This window comes from Ciconia boyciana, chromosome 8, assembly GCF_034638445.1.
Source record: "Ciconia boyciana chromosome 8, ASM3463844v1, whole genome shotgun sequence".
NCBI classification, from domain to species: domain Eukaryota; kingdom Metazoa; phylum Chordata; class Aves; order Ciconiiformes; family Ciconiidae; genus Ciconia; species Ciconia boyciana.
In genome coordinates, this window is record NC_132941.1 from 9,458,689 (window position 1) to 9,478,449 (window position 19,761).

At 45.0% G+C, this 19,761-nt stretch overlaps 1 protein-coding gene across 1 annotated transcript; it reads left to right on the plus strand.

Annotated features, from left to right (window-relative positions):
* The first annotated feature begins 1,804 nt into the window (after window positions 1-1,804).
* Window positions 1,805-19,761, plus strand: TICRR (TOPBP1 interacting checkpoint and replication regulator). Its single transcript, XM_072870502.1, has 22 exons — window positions 1,805-2,585; window positions 3,131-3,416; window positions 4,008-4,249; window positions 4,506-4,749; window positions 5,284-5,419; window positions 6,170-6,312; window positions 7,044-7,256; window positions 7,858-8,006; window positions 8,777-8,871; window positions 9,223-9,316; window positions 9,488-9,567; window positions 9,894-10,136; window positions 10,704-10,800; window positions 11,049-11,121; window positions 11,841-11,981; window positions 12,472-12,562; window positions 13,092-13,153; window positions 14,000-14,155; window positions 14,895-15,052; window positions 15,258-17,556; window positions 18,818-18,931; window positions 19,287-19,761. Exons 1-22 carry the CDS (start codon window positions 1,929-1,931, stop codon window positions 19,403-19,405), a joined length of 5,892 nt encoding a protein of 1,963 aa, XP_072726603.1. The 5' UTR covers window positions 1,805-1,928; the 3' UTR covers window positions 19,406-19,761.

Below are 19,761 nucleotides of genomic sequence, written 5' to 3' on the forward strand. Positions count from 1 at the left end.
GTCTGAGAGAACCCAAGGGCTCTGTTTGAGAGAGAAGTCAGTGTCCTTGGGGAGCAGGCAGAGAGGGCGAACGACTCCGCGAGCAGCGCAAGCGCAGGACAACGCAAGAAGCAGAGACGTGAGCGACTGTGGCTGTCACACTGGCAAACACACAGGTCACTGGGGCTCAGCCAACATCTCTTGACGGCTTTCCCAAGAGCTGGATGGGCTTCAAGAGCAAATAGGCTGGAGCAGGCAGGAAAGGAGCAGGGGCTTGAGCAGCCAGCGGCAATTCCCATGTTGGGAGCTGCCAGGCTTTGCTGGGAAACTCCTGCATGCCCCGAGTTTGTTTCTGGTCCCAGGTGGACCGTGATAAGGCAGGTTTTGGTCACACTCTACTAAATGTCCTCGCCAGGCTGCTGGGACGGACGCCAGCGGCTGGGTGATGGCAGTGGGAGCACGACTGGGTTGTCTCTTCTTCAGGGCTCGTGCAGGTGAGTGATTTATTGACAAGCAGCATGAGATGTCTCATGGGGCCAAGAGCAACCACCAGCCAGGGGGAGAGACCCACGGCTCCCTGGGGAGCCCACGTCCCCAAGACCGCAGGCTGCCTGCCACCCTTTCAGCCAGGGAGACCTGGTGTCCTTCTCTTGCTCTTGGTGGCAGGTTTCTCCTGCGCACCCGAGTGGATCAGCCCCTCGTTCCAGCTCATTAAACCCACTTGCGTTCATAGTCACCAACAAAGCCGAATGGGTGGTTTATTGCCTGCTTGTCTTTGTTGCTTTATAAATATGACTGGCTGCTGGTGACACTGGTTTAAGCTGGGGCATTCAAGCTCTGGAGAGAAGGGTGGTGTGGACATCTGGGCGGCTCTAGTCTGCGGGGCTTCCTCCTCCCCGGTACCCGGTGTGATCCATCCACACTCAGATCGCGCCCCGACTGCCAACACCCGCAGGGTAAGACGTGCTCCAAGACCTGCAGGGAGACGATGCTCAGGGGCGAGGCGGTTGATGACAACCCAGGGTCTTCGTCCTCCACCTCCTCAGACGTCAGCCCCTGTCCAGGCGCCCCGACCCTACACCGTTTCAGCCGTACAGGCCCCGGGTTGTCCTTGCTGTCCGAGGAGGAGGCTCAGGGAGGAGGAGAAGCCCTGGGCTGACACCTCCCCCGGGTCTGCAGGACCTCCCAGGCAGCCGGCAGGGCTCCTGCCTGTCCCTGTCCCTCCTGCCCCGGGCTCGGCCTGCCCGCGGACGGCCGATGGGTGGCAGGGGCTGCAGAGGAGCCGGTCTGCGGGCAGGCGTTGACCTCTGGCGGCGAGCGGCAGCCTGCGGGGCGCAGGCCGGGCTGGGGCAGCGGCAAGAACTCCCGCGCCGCTGCCCCGGAGCGCTCTGCCGCCGCCGCCCCGCCCGCTCCCCGGGCTCGCCCGGCTCGCCTAGGTGAGGTCATGACGGTGACATCACCGCCTTTACGCCCAATGAGGGGAGAAGAAGGCAATGACATCACCGCCACGCGCGCCCTGCCGGCTTTAAATTTTAAATTGGCGGCAGCGGCCAATCGGCTCGCTCCGGGCGCTGGCCTCGCCCTCCGTTTTCATCACAGACCCTCGCCAATGGAATGCCGCGCTCCCCGCACGCGCGCCGAGGCCGGCCAATCAGCGGAGAGCGCCGCCCGAACGGCCGGCGCCGCTCCTCCCTTCCGTCCCCCGCCCGCCGCCAGCGCGGGCGCCGCAATGCGCAGGCGCACCACGCCGCCGCCGCCGCCGCGGCCCAATGGGGAGCGAGGAACGGGGGGGGCGGGCGCTCGGCGGCAGCCAATGAGGGCGCGCGAGGCGAGGGCGCCAGCAGTTGTACCGGGTGATGGCGGCGGGCGCGCCCTGACGGGGCCCGCGGGCCGCGCGCGCGGCGGGGGCGGCCGTTGGGCCGTCGTGAGGCGGCGGGAGGGCGCGCGCCATGGCGTGCTCCCACAGCGTGGTGTTCCTGCTGGACACGGCCAGCCCGGGACAGCGGGCGCGGCTCCAGCGCGGCGCCCTGCGGCTCCTCAACCACCTGGGCTGCCGCTTCGGCCTGCCCCGCCTCCGCTGGGCCTTCAGGTTCTTCGACTCGCTCGGGGGGCGCGGTGGGGCCTCGCGGGGCGGCGGCTTCCGCCCGCCGGGGCCCCGCGCCTGGGCCCGCTTCGAGGAGGAGCTGGCAGAGCGGTTCGGGGCGCGGGGACCCGCCGCCGTCCTGCCCGGGCCGGCGCCTCGCGCCGCCCTCACCCACAACGGCCTCAAGGAGACGCTCCTCGACTTCCAGTGGGACCGCCCGGAGATCGCGTCCCCCACCAAGCCGCTCCGCAGGAGCCGGAGGACAGGGCTGGCCGCCGGCGAGCCCCCGGAGAGCCAGGCGCCCCCCGAGGGCTTTGTGAACGCAGTCTTCCTCTTCTCCCCCTGCCCGCACTCGCGGAGGGAGCTGCGGCAGTTCGTGTCGGGGAGCGACGCCCCTTCCTCCCCTCGTGAGCCGCCCGCGGCTCAGGAGCTGGCGGAGAAACTCCTGCCCAAGAGTGTCCAGGAGCTGATTGCGGACCAGAAAATCACGCTGTTCTGGGTGGACACGGCCGAGTGGTCTCAGGTAACGCGATTATGCCACGCGGCTTTTAGCTGTGAGTACTGGCGGGCCATCTTCTACGCTACCCTCCCGCATAAGAAGGGAGAGCAGTTTTATGCCGTAGCCTTTGAGTGGTAGGGAAAGGTCTTCGGTTACTGCCATGTAATCTTGTTCAGCAAGAGACTGATAACTGGAATGGTAGTTCTCCCTGTGGAGACGGAGGTATATCAGCAATTGAGTAGCTGTACAGTGTTTATTGTTGGGTTGTCTTGTGCTTTGAGTTAGGTGGGAGTTGCAGCTATTCAGAATTGCAAATAAGCAGTTCAGGTGTCTAGCTACATGCTTGAAAACATTGGCTACCTCTCAATTCAGTGGGAAGAGTATTTTCTTTATTGGGTTCCTGATAAGGTTGTTAAACTCCATAAAAACACTTGGAAAGCACCATGTTAAGATGCTCTGTATACATTTCTTACACCAGTTTTTCTAAAAGCATGCAATATCTGTTTGTTTGGATGGAGGTTATCTCACTGCCAACATTAACTTGAGACCTCTCTGTTACTTTATTTCAGCTGATTGAATCCCCAGATCATGTTGGATACTGGACGATGTTTGAACTGATCCATCAGACGGGAGGCACCATTTTGCCAGCTGAAACCTTAGTGCAATGTTCGAGTCACCACAGGGCAGATCTTGCTTATGGCTTTCTTGGAGACTCAAGTTCCCCAGTGCGACAGACTGTGCCTTGGACCATGCTTCTGCCGTTGGACGCGACTTTGAACTGCTTGTTCTCGAAGCCCTGTGTATTTCAAGCAGTATTCCCCCAGCAAGAAGGGACATTGTTTCTCAGCATGCCTGGTAATTAAAAAAAAAAGTTAGGCATGTATAGTAATGACTGTGATCTCTTGTGCAGAGTCCTTGATGAGTTTCCCTTGTGAACAGTATGCGTAGAAGTAACTTCAGATGTTTAAGAGCCTAAGTTTAAAAAAGAAAAAAGTCTTGCATGTGCTCTAGTTCCCCTGATGTGAGAGCTATTAGCCCATATTCCTGATTTGGTCTCTTCAGTTTTCCATGCTTCCAGAAATTTGGATGCATGAAGAGCTTTTTGCTGGCTCCACCTTATATAGGTGTACAGCCTTTTCTTCTACATGTTTTGCCTCAGCTTCAATTTGGCTAAGCTACAAACACAAATATAAAGCCCCGTCAGACGAAAGCAGATTAGCTTTAAAGCAACATTCAGTGCGCATTGGCGCTTTCTTTAGTGGTCTCTTCATGTGCTTACTCCTTCATGAGAGCTTGGGGAGATCAGTTCTGCAATACACTTACTGTAGAGCTATTCCCAGTTTAATCTCAGAATTTATTTCTCTTGCATTTAAGTTGTTTCTTCATCTAGATGGAAAACCCATTTTACCTGCTTTGGAACTTTTGCTTTATCTTACCCTTGCACAGGAGGAAAGGAGCAGGAAAGCTGTGCTGTGATCCTGGAACCCCTAGCCATGAGCCAAAGGCAACTGCATTGTCCAGTCAGCATCTTCCTGAAAGGCAGCTTGACGAATTGGAGCTTGATGCAGGCTGGCCACTTTCTCACAGAGAGCTGGATATTGCGGAGCTCACAGGCTGAGCAGGCAGAACGTAACAGTTCACTCTTTCATCAGCTGTTAAGGAGTCTAGTGACTGAAGAACTGCACATGGTAAATCTTTCTCTTTGCCTTAAACTAATGTCTATTCTGAAATGAGCTATGACAAAAGGGGTGACTGTATCATGTTGTGAAGACAATAATAGTGGTATCTGTTGCACTGCAAATTGCTCATTTGGAGCTAAATTCAGAACATTCTTTAGAAGATCGTGTAAGTCTATAACCCATTTCTAAAGTATCTGTACTCCTTAGGACTCTGTATTTCTAGATAATGTAAATGTTTCTCTTTTTTTTTTTTTTTTAAACGTAGGTTGCTGAGGTGTCTCTATCTAAAACTTGGTGCCCCTGCACTGCTGTTTTATCACCACTTTCTGAGAGCACTGCAGTTCTGACTATACTCGGTACTGAGAAGACTGTGGAAGTTCATCGACGCAACCTTGAAGGAGCTGTAGTGGAGAACTCTTTCCAAGACCATGCTCTTCACCTCCCAGATGTTGTGAATAGTGTGTTGAGTAAAATTAACACATCAGTGGAAGGTTCTCTGGCCAATATGGGTAGGTGTCAGGAAATGCAAAACGTACCATCTTCTGATCATCTCTAGATCTGATTTGGAGAGAAAAAAATCTAAAGCTAATGATTTCCTCAGCGAGGAGTCTCTCATTTTTGGGACTTGTTAATTTTGTCTTGTATTCTGTGGCTCAGGCCTTCTGATGTGATGCAGAAATCTGCACTGGTGTACCTTTCTGTTTTATTGACAGAGCATTAATTTCCATTAGCTTGTCAATGAAGCGCAGCTACTTGTGCCTGGGGACAAGTTTTTAGAATGAGGTTTCTCAAAATGTGTCACATAGGCCATCCCTGGCCAGTAAAGCCTTTGGGTGTGGCTGCAAGGAGGCTGCTTTTAGCTCACCTGTTTTGTGTTGTAGTGAATCTTCTTATGAGTCTCCCTGCCTGATGTATTGGCTATTAAATTGCCCCTCCAGGAGCAAAGGTTTGGAAACCTCTGCTTTAGAGCCTCTGTGAAGGCTGGGCCCTTCTGCCACTTCATTTAGTTTCCTTCTAATTTTTTTTTGTGTGTCTGCTCACAGGAGAAGAAACTCCTGTGCCAGAGTGGGTCCAACGGGAACTGTGCCATACAGGGAGCTGGCATCCTTCAGTGCTTGAAGCATGGTATCCTGCATCGAATGCTTGTGGAGCAAGCTCGGATCTGATGGAGTCGTTCAGGTATTTTTCTGAAACATGTGTCTGAGTAATAATCAGGGATTTCTGCTTCCTGTTAAGGGAGTATGGCTGTAGTGTTGCTCAGAGTTCTAGAATGAAATGCTCCTCTTAGTGCTTTTATTTCTGCACTCAGTTTACTGTGTTCTTTTGCTTCATTATGTCTTGGTGTATAGACGAAAGGAACTGGGAACAGGATGTTTGGGTAGCAGTTTGCATGGATTAAGATCTTGACAGTTTCAGGAGTGATATAGGTGACTTAAAATGACCTAAGCTACTTGGGGAAATGTCAGACTTCAGCTCTTCTTATGGTATGATAAGATCCGCTGCAAGATACTGAAGATAGTGATTATGTTATCACAGTTGGTATTTAGTAGGAATGAGTAAGTCTGCTTTCTTCAAAGAGCTTGCTGAGTGAAACATAAAAAAAAAAAGCGCCTAATGCAGGATAGCTTAGCACAAAGCTGCTCATGTAGTTTTGTGGCATGGATCAGTGGCATATCCATTGTACATCAGGCAACTCTTGTTATGCTTGTTTCCAACTTGGTGTGACCCTTTTAAGAGGGTGGTTTGGGTTTTTTGTATCTTTTAAGTGTTTTGGGGAGCAGGCATTGGAAGAGTACTAGCACATGTTCCTTGCGCGTTATTGCTGTGGATTGGCACCTAGAAAAACTGGTTCCTGTCCACTGGGAACAAGGGATATGTCTCCCACTTCCATCTTTTTTGATCCTTGTATTGAATGGCTCCTTTATATAGGCTCCTGCAGGTTCCTTGTGCTAATGTGAAGGATGATGCAGACCAGTCTGAAGTGGAACTCTCAGAAAGTCTATCTGAGCTGTATCAGAGAAAATTCAGTGAAACATCTGCTGTAGCTGGACCGGGAAATAACAAAAAAAGACGTATGTATACTTTGGAATTATATGGTCTTGTTGTCAATTAAAGATGATGAAGACTTCTCAGCAGGCCTTTTTAATGCATGAACCCTAGAGATCTGTACTCTCCTGAGTAGTGGCATGCTTTAGATACTTTATTTAGAGACAGCATCATTTACATATTAATATTAGGATTGTCCTTTAGTACAACCCAAATGACTCTTTAATTCAAGGCTGTGCAGTGACTGACAAAGCTGTTGAAGCAGCATGCAGAGTTCTGCAGTTTCACTAGTTGTTGAAATAGGGACCACTCCAACTACTAGTAAATATTGCAACCTCTCAACTTTGTTCTGATTTGGAGAAATAAAACGCTTTCTTCTAGAAGAGTTTAATCATTGCATTTCGGTACACTAACCACAGTTGCATATACCCTGACCTGATGTATCCCTAAGTCTTGCTGTCAGCTATTTCTGTGACATAAGATTGCTTCCTATATATGTAACTTCTGATTATACCTATGTAAGTTCTTATGCAGAGCAACAGTTTTCACCTGCTTTTTACTTAGAGAAGTAGCTGCCTGCTATGCTGCCTGTACATTTATTTCATGGAGAAATACAAACCTTTTGGGCCATGTTTTCCACTAGAAGGTTACTAATTTCACTTGACAGTAACACAGAATTCAGTATTATGCTCTACCTTGGGTGGAGTTCCTGTCCCAGTATGTCTGATGGTAGAAATCCCTCTTTGTGGTGTTGCAGGTGGGGTTCCCCGAACTCCAGTCAGGCAGAAGATGAAGACCATGTCCAGATCCCTACAGATGCTCAATGTAGCAAGACTGAATGTAAAAGCTCAGAAGTTTCAACCTGATGGTGTGCCAGCAACAGTGAATGAAAAGGTTCCACAGAAGCTTCCAGCAAAAAGATTGGATGAAAAGGTGGAAGAAAAGGAAAAAGCACGTAAAATATCTATAGGTGTGTGTTAAGTTTATCAGTTCTGATATTTGTAGGAGGTCATATGGGATTTTTATGCAAGGGAAAGGGAAGGATAATAATGGAGTATTAGGTGCTAGGGAGCAGATCAATGTTTGGGTTTCTGTATCTTCAGGTTGGAACAGTGTGGCTATTTTTTTCCACCCTTCTCCCAGTTTCTGTAAATGTTTACAACATAGTGTTAGAACTGCTCCTGGAGTTAGTTTACTGCCTTGTCTCCATCTGAAAAAAACAGTAAGGAACTATCTTTTTTCTTTCTTTTTAACCAAAAGAAGTAGAGGGAAGCACCCATCAAGATGTAACTAGAAATGTAGTCCTATTTACTAATTATGCAGAAATAAAGGGCATTTCTGGACTGCTACAGTAGCCTGAAAGCTTGCTGATCTACTTGGAACTAAGCTTATCACTTGTCATGGGTCTGGACCTGGGACTGCTTCTGTTAGTGGTCTGTGGTCTGGATGTATCTTTGCTGGAGAAAATCTTTTTGATGACCTCCTCTGTTCCCCTTTTCAGCTGGAATGAGTATTTTATTAGTAAGCTGTGGTGAACAGGCATTTAGTTAACTTAGACCGTTCCCTTGCAGACTTCAAAACTGAGGAGGAACTGCAGTCCCATTTAATTGCAAGCTACCAGAAGGCTGTTGCTGAGGGAGTTCTTTCATCTGTGTGTGCCCAGAATATGATCATGGCCATTAAAAGGTTCTTGAAAGTACAAGATGCCAAAGAGAAAGAGGTAGGTAAGAGCATGTGGGCAGGGTTGTTACTGATCTGGAAAGTTTTTGCTATTTCAGGCTACCTTTCCTTCATCTTATCTGAAGTTTTTATGCGCAGTTGCACGTAGTCAAAACCACAACCACTAACTACTTCTATCTGTGCCAACTCAATAGTGAAAAACTGGAGGTAGTTGTAAAGAATGTAGGAAAATCCAGTTCAGTTATCAGTTTACACCTTTGCTAAAGATTGCAACAGATGTCTTTTTCCTTTACGTTGACCTCATTCTGAATTCTAATTTCACTTATTCAAAGACAGTATTTTAAAAAATACATTCTTGCAAACCATATTTTAAAAAAGGTGCATCTTCTGGTTTTGCTTTACATGGCAGATCTAGGCCTACTGCTTCTCCGGGAAAGAGAAATAAATACTTCAAGGTATTTCTTACTTTAAGTCCATAAATAGTGTTAAAGATTGTAACTTGCTGAAACCAAAATTGGTAAACTTGTGAATAATTGAAAAAAATACTGTGAAAGGCAAATCCATAGTTACTGAAGAAGGCCTGAAGCTGCAAGCAAGTGACCTTCTCTGTGATTTCAAGCTATAAGTTGTTCTATGTTTCATGTCATTGTGACTTTGCTACTGAAAGAAAAAGAGAATTCCTTTCCCTGAAGGAGGAGAAAAAAATTGAACTAATTCCAAAAGAATGGGTGAAGAGAGGAGGGAGGAGGAACCTGTCCTGCAGACAGGGAACAGACTTGAAGTTTTTGCTGTAATTATGTGTCTCTGCAGGTGGCCTGTGTGGAAAGAGTCAGAAGCCATCTCCTGAAGACCAGCAAAATGCTCAGACAACAGCATGGGTCACAGAAGGAGACCAAAGTCAGAGAGTATGAGACACTCTATTTACTTCTAAGATACTGTGGAGTTGGTTAGCAATTTTTAATGATGGCTTTTTTGTACAAGTGGAAAAGTATTTACACGGGGTAAATATTCCAAGGAGAATCTCTGGTCACAGTAAAAACATTTCATTAAATGCAAATATACATACGCTGTGTGATAAGCATTGCAGCCTATATCTGAAATGAGGCATCTCCCCTGCCACCCAAATGGAATGCTAACCAAATTATGCTGTCAAAAGGAGCCACTTCACCTTCCATTGCTTTTTTGAGCATACCTTTTGCAGTAAATATGCTGTTTCCGCCAGAAAAAAGGCAGTGAATGATTACTTGTTTTCTTAGGTGCCGACTTCAGGTACTTTTGCGCCTTGAGTTATGTCTTCAGTGCCCTTCACTGCAAAGCAACACTGACAAAATGGAGCAGCTGTTAGAAGAGGCAAGTAAATTATAGACCAGGTTGTGTTTCTGGGTGACACTAGAAATGCAGACCTGGAACCTGTAGTTTTCCCTTGATTTTACTGTAACACTTTATATTCCTTGCTAAAAAAACCCTGGTGTTGCAACTGTCACAACTTAATCCATTTTCCCACCTGACTTTCTCTTCCAGATGACAGATATGCTGCGCATTTTATGTCTGACTGAAGACCCAGGGTATCTTACAAAGTTTCTAGAGGAAATATTAGAATTGTAAGTTCTTTAGCATGACTTAAGTGTTACTGGGGACTGTGGTTTTGGTTGGATATCTTCTTTGAGTAAACAGCAGTCTACAGCTTTGATTTACTGCATCTTTGTAATTTTCAGAAGTTTAGATACACTCTGTTTGTTATGCTTATATCTTGATTAAAGAAAAAGTAGCTGATAAGTAAGTAAACTAATGAAAAAAAACCCAGTTGATTTTCAGTTGGTTTTTTAGTTGACATTTAAGAACAAATATTTAGTTCAAACCTTGGAATTGAAACACCGACAGTTTTGTGGGGGATTGTATTTGATACAGGTTCTTTCTGAATCTCTAGGTATATGAATTCTATACCGAAGACCCTTGGAGATATTTACTATGGTCTCGGTACACAAATACCCCCGAAGCTGGCATCTGTTCTGCCTTCAGACTTCTTCAGTGATGACTCCGTGACTCTGGATAGCAAATCTCCAGGCTTTCCACCGTCTTTATCATCTGCCTTAACTCCCAGCGCTGTTTGCCTATGCACCGAGAGTGATCAGCTGGAGGAGCTGCGTACCAGATCTGCCAAGAAGAGAAGGTAATAATTCCAAAGAGGGGGCAGCTTGTTGCAGCCTGGGCTGTGGCTGAGGAGTTATCTAAACTACAGCTCAGAAATCTTTGTTTCTGTTGCTGGATAGCTCTGCAAGCCTGAGAGAAATATTAAGGGCTCCCATTTTTCATTTTAACTTGCCATTGTTGACTATATGAAAGTGTAATCTTGGTTGTGTATGTATCTTATGCACAAGTAGAGTTCATGAGCATCTTTCATGAAAGGAAAAGTATGTTCTACTGTGCAGTAGGTGACTCTATATTGTTAAAGTTAAAACTGCAATTTACTGTAGACCTCTATGTTGGGGATCCTGTGTACATTTTAGCAAACTGTGAAATGAGTTTTAATACCAGCCTTAAAGTTAGGTATAGCTCTTTGTATTGCAAATCATCTTTCAATGTTGTAACCTAAGTGAGGTACCAACGCAAAGAATTTGCAATATGAATTTAGGTAAAGACTTCCTATCTCTAGAGTCAAACCCAAGTTTAACTGTCATTAGGTTGATATCTACACTTCTGATCTTATTTTAACTTAATCTTTGTATACTTTCTAAAGGAATAATGTATTAGCCAGACACAGGAGCATAACAGAAGCACCACAGAACTTGCGTCAAATTGAGATTCCCAAGATAGCCAAGAATCCCATCAGAAAGGTAAAACTCTTCCAAAAGGATTGTGTGTGGGGTGCTTCTGCAGGGGTGCAGCAACATTGTGAAGTGACACTTGAGTGCTCTTGCTCTGTATTCACTCAGTAAGTATGCCCTGTATCAGCTGTACAGAGATCAAAATTGTTTGGAAGGAGAAATTGAAATAATGTGTGGTTCAGAGCTTACAGTTAATATTCATAGTAGTTAAACATAACATTAAACTGCCGGTGAGGCTAATTTCTTTTTTGTTTCAGGAGAACTCGCGTTCTTACCTTGCCTCTGAGAAGTCCCAACAAATGCCTTTGTTGCAGAAAGAAGCAGTGCAAGGTATATTGACTTCTAGCTTTTCCATGGAAAGGTGCGTCTTCAGCACATGTTCTCCCTGTAAATTTTAGTGAGCTGTGATGAAATTATGCTGAAGCATACTGGAGATCCAAAGGAAGTTTTGCTGAATTCTGCAAAAACTCTGAGGAAAAAATAATCTCTGTATTCTGTATATGTTCACATGCAAAAAACTTAAGTCACTTATCCTGCAAAGAAAATCTTCCAGTTCTTCCTTGAATCTTGCAATTATTTCCATCTTTTCTGTCCTGAAAAAAAAAAAAGTGAGGACAGGAGTGACCTCTTATATCTGGAAACAGGATGTCTCTCTGCAAGATACTTAATAAAATTAAATCCCACCTGCATTCTCTGAGCCTACATGTGCTTCAGTTGAGATTTTGTAGCTCACTTAATGTTACTCCATCTGGGACACTGACTGTCTGCTTTTTCTGCTATGGCATCTGCTTGTAGCTTATTGCTGGAATAATGCAAATAATGCAAATTTGTAAGAGAAGTCCAGGATGGATTTAGAGGAGGACATGTTCTAGTAGCAGAAAAACAATTTTTCAGTGCTTTGTGGCCTCTAAAAAGTTGTTTTTCTACACTGGTATGTGATGTTCCCATCTCTAGTGGCCTGACAGAATTATCTTTCTGTAATTTTTTTCTTTTTTTCGTCTTGTATTCCTTTTAATCTTGATAATTTCTTGCTTTGTCTTGCCTCACAGAGGTTACAAAGGTAAGGAGGAACCTCTTCAATGAAGAGATACTTTCACCATCAAAAAGGTCTACAAAGAAGATGCCTAGAAGCCAGTCAGTGTCTGCTGTGGAAGGCCTAAGATACAAATGCACTGATGAAGGCACTAAAGGTAGGACATGACTTGCACATGTAGGATTGTTGCAGAAGAGCTTTTGCTAAAATTCCTATTCTTGTGTCCTCAGTTCTGTGAAACAACTAATAATGCTATGTTTTTAATGAAGGAGAAAATATTTTAGATCAGTGCTGTAGTGTTTGGATAGTGAATAGGATGGTATTGAAACAAACCTATTTTTACTGAACTCTCTACACCTCATAAAGAAAAATTTAAAAATGCTTGGTTAAAAAAGGATCTGTGAAGGAAAGATGAAGAATAAAAGTTATCTCAGTAGGTTAATTGTCTGACACAGTACTATTAATAAGTAATATTGAGGGAGTGGGAAGGGAGTGTAGACACTGGACTCTGAAATATATGATGATAGCTTGAGTGCACAATGATTCCATATTGGCTATCATTCTTAAACTGAAGCCTGTACAAAACTATTTATTTGTCCTAACTGCTTTATAATTGTGCAGTGTTATAGCTCTTGCTTGATTTTTAGATCATCGCAAGTTATTGACCAAGAGAGTTGCAGAAACACCACTACATAAACAGGTCTCCAGGAGATTACTACATAAACAGATCAAAGGCCGGTGAGTAAGCTATTCCTGAATTTCTTCAGTAGGTACTGGATATTTAATTAACGGCTATGAGCACAAGAACCAGATAGCTTCTTTGTGGTCAAAGTGTCGTTTTCACCCACGGCAGCAAGAGAACCAGTGGTGGCTAAATTCTATTGTCTGAATGGGGAGAAATGCTGTTTGTTTCGTTGTTTGTTTCGTTGTTTGTCAGGGTACTTTAATTCCTGCAGGAAACTGCTGTTAAGGTTTAAGTTGCTGCTTCAAGGGCTTCTGAAGTAAAAGGCCTGTGCTGTAATTTGTGGAGTCCAGGCTGAAGTTTAGCATTTATTTCCATGTAGAACTGTTACCTATACTACAGCTAGACAGTTAACCATACTCAATCAAATGTTAACAGGAGGCAAAGCGCTTACTAATTGCTCACTTAAAGTAGCCCACAAAGCAGTATATTGTAGAATAAAGTATTGCTTTTCAGTCTTTATGCTAAGTTCTATTTTTGTAAATGTGAACAGTATGCAAGTGCAAATGTTTGCTGTTTCTCAAGGTCTTCTGATCCAGGTTGTGACACTGGTGTTGTAGAAGAATCTCCAGAGAAGGCCATGAATGGTAAGCACTGGTTTTTTTTTTTTTTGATTAAAGGTGTTTTTGCTGTGTTGTAGCTCGTAAGATGAGCATGCCTCAATTTAGGTAACTCATGAATAGTCACTACTATTGTACTATATAGTGTTGTACTATTCTGTTGGTGGAGCAGAGCCTCCTCTGATAGAATCACTTGCTGCTCACTGCTTTGACAAGCCTGTATAGTAGAAGTTGAGAAAGAAAGGTAGATAGTAACTCTTTTAAATGAAAATACATGAAGGACTTTGAGGGCGAACAAGATTCTGAGCTGCTATAATTACTGTCAAACCAGCACATGCAGGCTTTTTTTTATGTAACTTCAACATGTTGTGCTGTGACCCTACCATTACTCTGATTTCTACTGTAACAGACAGCCACCTGGCTCTGTGAAGTGTCTCTATGTTATGTTGGCTACTGCTGTTTCTAATCCCCAGGAAGGAAGAGGAAAACAGTGTGGTTGGGCAAGCAGAAAGATGAAATCACTAGTAAAAAGAGACAGGAGAATTAACTGATCATGTAACCTGGATGTAACTTGAATTGAATGTGGCTTTTATAGCGTCTCTTTCCATGTAGTTGCTAGAGGGGGATGAGAGTAATCATGACTTAAAGGAGGGGGCATCATGATTTGGAAGGAGGTTTGTATGCATTAATATTCCAAATCCCCAAGGAAGTTGAAGCTTTCTTCTTCACACACTTGCCTCCCTACATGAGAGAGTTAGCTGTATGGAAGTTTCTTCTTAGAGTGTGTTCTTTTCATTTATGAACTATTCCTGAAGATGTCCCCATTGTTGAGAGAGAAAGAAGGCTTAATCTCCAATATCCATACCTTTTCAGAAGCAGGTTTGAGAAGAAGCCCACGCATCAAACAGCTGTCTTTGAATAGGACCTGCTCTGGTGTTTTCTATTCCACTACACAGCCCAACTCACAAAATTCACAGCGAGTCTATCAGGGACAAGAAGAGGAGAGCTGTACGCTGCAGGATGTGGAAGGTACTGAATGGGATTTGGGCAGACTGATACTGCTGATCAGAAAAGCTGGCATGGATGGCTCTAAGTTTGATTTGGCTCTATGAGAGACTGTAAGAAGCTATAGAGCTATCATGTAATATCTTCTGTAGACAGAAATTCAACCCCAGTAATTATTTTTGAATTGGGAATCTGAATTTGGAGGATGGTAAGGCAGCTATTTCTGTGATGAATACACTGCCAACTTAAGACACCAGTCAGGCCCATCTAACAGAATACCATTGATTGTCAGTCTGCATTCCTTAAATGCAGTGAAATCCATGTAAAATATGGGACAGAAATCCTAAAGCTACTTTCAGTCTACTCTGTGGCAGCATAAAGCAATGACTGATGGGATCTTCTTTGTTGGCTTTTTCAGTAGGATTATCAGCTATAAATGGTGACATTTAGTTCTTTATATTATACTTACTAGAATCCTTAGTCATGAACCAGAACTTTCTTAAGCTACGAGCTATAAATAGAATAAGAGGCTGAGCTATTTGGTACTTTTTTTTTCCACTAGAGCACTCTTTCTACAGATGGATATTAGTTTCATATTGGGAAATAACAATAATTCTGGTGAAGCTTTAACACTTGTCTAGAAAAGAACATGCCAGGGCCTATAGGCTTTGTACACTACTTGCCCATACATCTGAAGTGATTGAGACAACTGTTCATGGCAGGTTACCTGGTGTTAGTTGAATTGTACTGTTCCACTTCATAGGTATTAAGCGGCACTCAGAGAGCCCCACTGTCCAGACTCCCAAGAGGTTTTTCTTTGGTGCAGTCATTGACATGTGTAGCTCTGCAGTGAAGCCTTCACCTGGAAGGAGGAGAACAAGAAGAGATTCTTTACACTTAGAGGAGCTGACTGCCTGTCAGGTAGAAACACTTACCTCTCTTTCTTCCCATCCTCTTTTTCTATTCATGTTTAGTGAGACCTACATATCTTAAATTTAGTGTTTCTATTAAGTCTAATCAAATGTTTTTTGTGTTTTAAATCTTGAGAAGTATATATCAAGAGGGGTAGATAATACTGCTGGAATAGAACAAGCATGATTCTTTATTTTTTTTTTTCCCCCTGCAGACTCCTAGAAAAACACCTCGTAAATTTGCCCAGAAGCCACTGAATTCTGCCAGTAAGCTACCAAGGAGATCACCTCGCATTCTCCATGGGACACCACAGAAGCTGGAGAAGACTCCTGGCAAAAGTCCAGCTGCTAAGCAGATTGCGGCTAAGTGTTTGGGAAAGTACTTTTCTCATCCTGTACAAAGGGTCAAGTCACCATCTGCGTTAACTGAAAGTACGAGGGTTCACTTACTGCAAGTAACTTCTAAGGATTGTTCTCTAGCAGAAAGACTTTCCCCTCCTTGTAAAGAGGCTGGCTTACAAATACCAGAACATGAAGGGTTTGCAGTGCTCAGTACCTCATTATTACCTCTGACAGATTCAAATCCAGCTGCTTCTTCCCCCTCTGCCATCCAGGAAAGACGTTTTACAGAACTGCAAACTCCAAGACGTTCCTTGAGATACCTCTCAAAATTAGCATCTCCAGTTGGTACTCAGAGGCAAATCCTCACAAAGGAAATTCAGGTGCAGTCAGATCTGTTATCTCAAGCAACTAAAAGTATTCCCGGGAAACCTGAAGATCCAGATTCAAAATTATGTACCAGCCCACTGAGTGCAGAAATATCGCAGCTCGCTGTGAGGCTAGAGCCTCTCTTCAGTTCTCCTCTCCATGAAAGTTCCACAAACACTGTGGCAATCTGCTCTCCTTCCCACGCGCAGGCTAGGGAGTCTGACTGGGAACTTGATGCATCTAAACCATCTTTTCAAAAATCTCCAGGTATTACTGGCGCTTCACTGAGGTCCCTGCTTCACACATCCAAGGAGGCCAAACGTGAACCAAATTCTGGAGGAGAGACCCTCACACTTGCATGTGCAACACCTCCTAAAAATAAGGACAATCATCATGATAGTGGTGATAACTCTTCTGTAGAAAGCTTCCAGCTTTGTCAGTCCCAAGTTACTGAAAATACCCCTGTATCGGAGAAGAATAAGCAGATGGATGTAGTGTCGCAAAAGTCTTCTCCAGGAGAGGACTCAGAAAACTTGGAAAAGCATTTGTCTCCAAAGCCTTCTGCTGGAGGGCAGGTACATGCACAGAACGCTGAGATAGAGTGTGAGCAATTGGTTAAGGAGAGGAACTCCAGTGCAAACACCTGTGAGTCCTTCCTAAGTGGTTCTCAAACAGTTAGTGATGACTTGGAACCAAGAGCCCTGCTGAGAGAAGAATGTACGGGGCTGAAGGCTCCAAGTCTTAAGAGACACTCCAGATTTGCCCTGAATACTTCGCCTCCTATGCCAAAGTCTGCTCCTGCCTATTCTTTACGCTGCACTGCAGACAGGAGGCAGCGGGAGGCTGCAGCACGGATGGGAAATCCTCAACTTCTAGCCAAGTTCTCTACTCCTAAAAGTCGTTGCAAACTGCCTTCTGCTAGCCCACCGACTTACGAAGTTGAACTTGAAATGCAAGCTTCAGGCCTGCCCAAACTTCGCATTAAGAAAATTGGCTCTTGCTCATCATTGGAAGTTCAACCTGAAGCAAGTGCCAGCAAACCCAAGGGAGGAGAAAGCCCCTTTGGTGATCTTGCTATGACCTGGTGTAGCAAGCACCCGGGAAAACTAGCAGCTGCCTGTGTTTCACCGTCCTGCTTTCGCTCTTTCCACAGTACACCTGGGAAAGGTGGAGGACAGACCTACATATGCCAGTCATACACCCCAACAAGCTGTGCCTCTAATGCCACCTCCCCATCCCCCTTAGAAGCAGGAGTTCCCCAGACGCCTTCTCCAAAGCAGAAGGGGAAGACTACCCCTGAAGCTATCAACGATTGGCCTCGGAGAAAGAGAGCAGCAGGCAGCACTGCTAAAGCTAGCTGTGGTCAAAGTGAGAAGAAGGCTGATGAACAGAAGAGAATGTCAACAGGCAGAGAAGGAGAGATGAAGAACTCGGAGCATTGCAGCAGCAAAGTAACAAATACTCTTGGGGAATTTGAACTGGAAGGGATTTACAGGCTCCAGGACCAGGTATCTCCTAGTGACTCTGAACCCAGGGCTGATGAGGACTCTGCCATGGGAACTTTTGGCTTGAAATCTCGGAAGCGGGTCATTACATATCTATCACCAGAAAAGGAGGAGAATCTTGATGCCAAGAGGTCTTGCACTGATAGGTGCAACTTGGATCTCACTGGCTTTTCCACAGATAAGGGCAACAGAAGCAAATCAAGGACAGACTGTCTACTTCCTGAGAAACCAGGAGCATGTGCGCTCATAACTCTTGAGCAGCACAGCTGTGTAGGGGATGACAATGTCTTCCTTTTGTCAGGTAATTAAGTGGCACGAGTGACACTCCATTGAAATTCAGAGATGGTTAAAAATGTGGGGTAGACAAAACCAAGAACACAGTTGTTTTCTGTCTGACTATCTGAGGGAGAATGAGGTGGAGAGGGAGAGTGGGTTGTAAATGACATGGAAGTTAATTATGTGGAGAGGCAGACTGGATGTGAGGAGTTCATCAATGGAGTATTAATGACGGGAGGGAGATCAGAGAAATATGAAAGAGCAGGAGGCTGGAGGAATCAAAATAAAAGTTTGAGAACTTGGGGAGGGAGGATCCCAATTGCATCCAACTGGTGTTTTATTTGGGTTTGTGTTGATGCCGCTAGCTGTTTCTGCCCAGCATCCAGCACTGAGGCCAACTGTCTTAAGTCTAAAGCTTGGCTGCTTCAGTACAGACTGGAGTCTTGCGGGGGGTTCATCCTGTGGATGTTGGTATCTGTTGGTGCTCCAGTTCTTCTATCTGCCCGTGGTGGCAGGCCCATTGAAAGCGGGTATCAGAAATGATTGCCTTGCTAGCAGTAATGTTGTATCGGTAGGTATTTAAGTTTAAACTACCTCTTTGCTTTTGCTGTGGGTACAGATGATTCAGCTGACCTTGGTGAAACAGGCTGCCTCAGCTCTGTAAGCAAGGCCTCATGAATTTCAAATACTTAATCCAGTATTGTTCTAGAAATTACATGTTACAGGGGACTATGGCAGATGTTCTATAGTCATTGCATGCCCTGAAGCATTAAGCTTCAATGTCTGTTTCCTCTTGCAAGGAAAGGTTTGTATACAAAGGCAGTGTCTTACTCATTCAACAGGTATCACTGAGAAAAATGGGCAAACTTTAAAGCAATGTTAGTCCATATTCAGGATGTGAAATAATAGCAGTATTTAGCCTTAAGGTGGTCCTGTAAGAGTTTACCTACAGACCTTGTTTTTGTATTTACAGACAGTCATTGTTATAACAGTTTTCTTCCAGGACACAGGAGTTAACTGAAGAGTAACTATGTTTAATACGAGTGAAGCGCTTTTTCTACTAAACCACCTAAGAAAGTGAAATGTGCTAAGAGCTAATTCCAGGCTGCTGTTTACCTTTCTTGATGCCAGAAACCCACTGTGCCAGCCTAGATTTTGTTTCAGATAAACTCAAAGTATCACTTGTACTGATGGAAGTTTTGAGGTAGAATAAAGGCTGTGTATGAGACTTACCTGAAAGCACTCTTGAGTTGTCAGTTTGCTGCAGCATCTCACTGCTTCTCCAGGCTCAACTCCACCAGTGAAGAGCGTGCTCTCTGCTAGCAGCCTTCTAGCACTGACCCAGTCTCCGCTGCTGTGCCAGGGACAGACACCGCCATCTCGGAGGAAGTGTGTTCAAGGTAACCACCTGTGCTGCAAGAAAAGGCTGGGCTCGAGCAGACTAGGTGTGCTCTCTGCTTGCCTGCCACTAAATAAGAACAAAATCATACTGTACTAGGGATTGGTCTTTGTGCAGAAAGCCTGTGGCTGTATCTGCCGCTTCTGTATTCAGCATCTCCATCTAGCATGCTTCCAAGAAACTTGGCATTAACTGGGAAGTTTGGAAGGGAGGGGAGGTAGCAATGAAGAAATGAGAGTAGCTTAGTAGGAAGTTCAGCTTACTGTTCTTGTTGTTTCTAGTTGGTATTTGGCTTCTTGGAGTCACCAGTAAACTTTGGCAAACTGTGGCTTTAATTTATTCTTTCTATTTTGTAGAAGAGGAATCCGATGCCTTCCAAATTACTGCCAACCAGGAGCTGTCTCCATTCCACATCATGGCTTCCAGGAAGCGTCCCCTTAGCAGGACTTACTCACGGAAAAAGCTGCTCAGCTGAAGTTTGAAGCCCGAACAGTATGGGAAACTTTGCATTATCCCAGCTGTACACCATCCTTTTTAATAAGGACCTTATATTTGGTGCTGGACTGAAGCTGTCTTGTGTTGGTAGGAGACCGGATGCAAGCGTATGACAGTGGAAATAAGGACCACTTTAAAAGTGGTGTTTGTCTTTGTTTTTTTTTAACCTCAATTGCAGCATCTCTCCATCCATTCAAAGTCTAGCTTGGTCTTTCTGGCACTTCTCCTCCATGTGGTAGCTAAGTTTGGCAATGAAGGTTCAATTCTGCTAGGTAAAGAGGGAGAACTGTCACTTTTCTACGGCTTTCTTGTAAAATAAACTGATGTGAATTTTCA

Bases quoted from the DNA above. Each gene is read 5' to 3' on its own strand.
- TICRR (XM_072870502.1), top strand. From the start codon at position 1,929: ATGGCGTGCTCCCACAGCGTGGTGTTCCTGCTGGACACGGCCAGCCCG. The intron at 4,750-5,283 runs GTAGGTGTCAGG...GTCTGCTCACAG, and splicing joins AGGTTCTCTGGCCAATATGG to GAGAAGAAACTCCTGTGCCA. The intron at 9,317-9,487 runs GCAAGTAAATTA...TTTCTCTTCCAG, and splicing joins TGGAGCAGCTGTTAGAAGAG to ATGACAGATATGCTGCGCAT.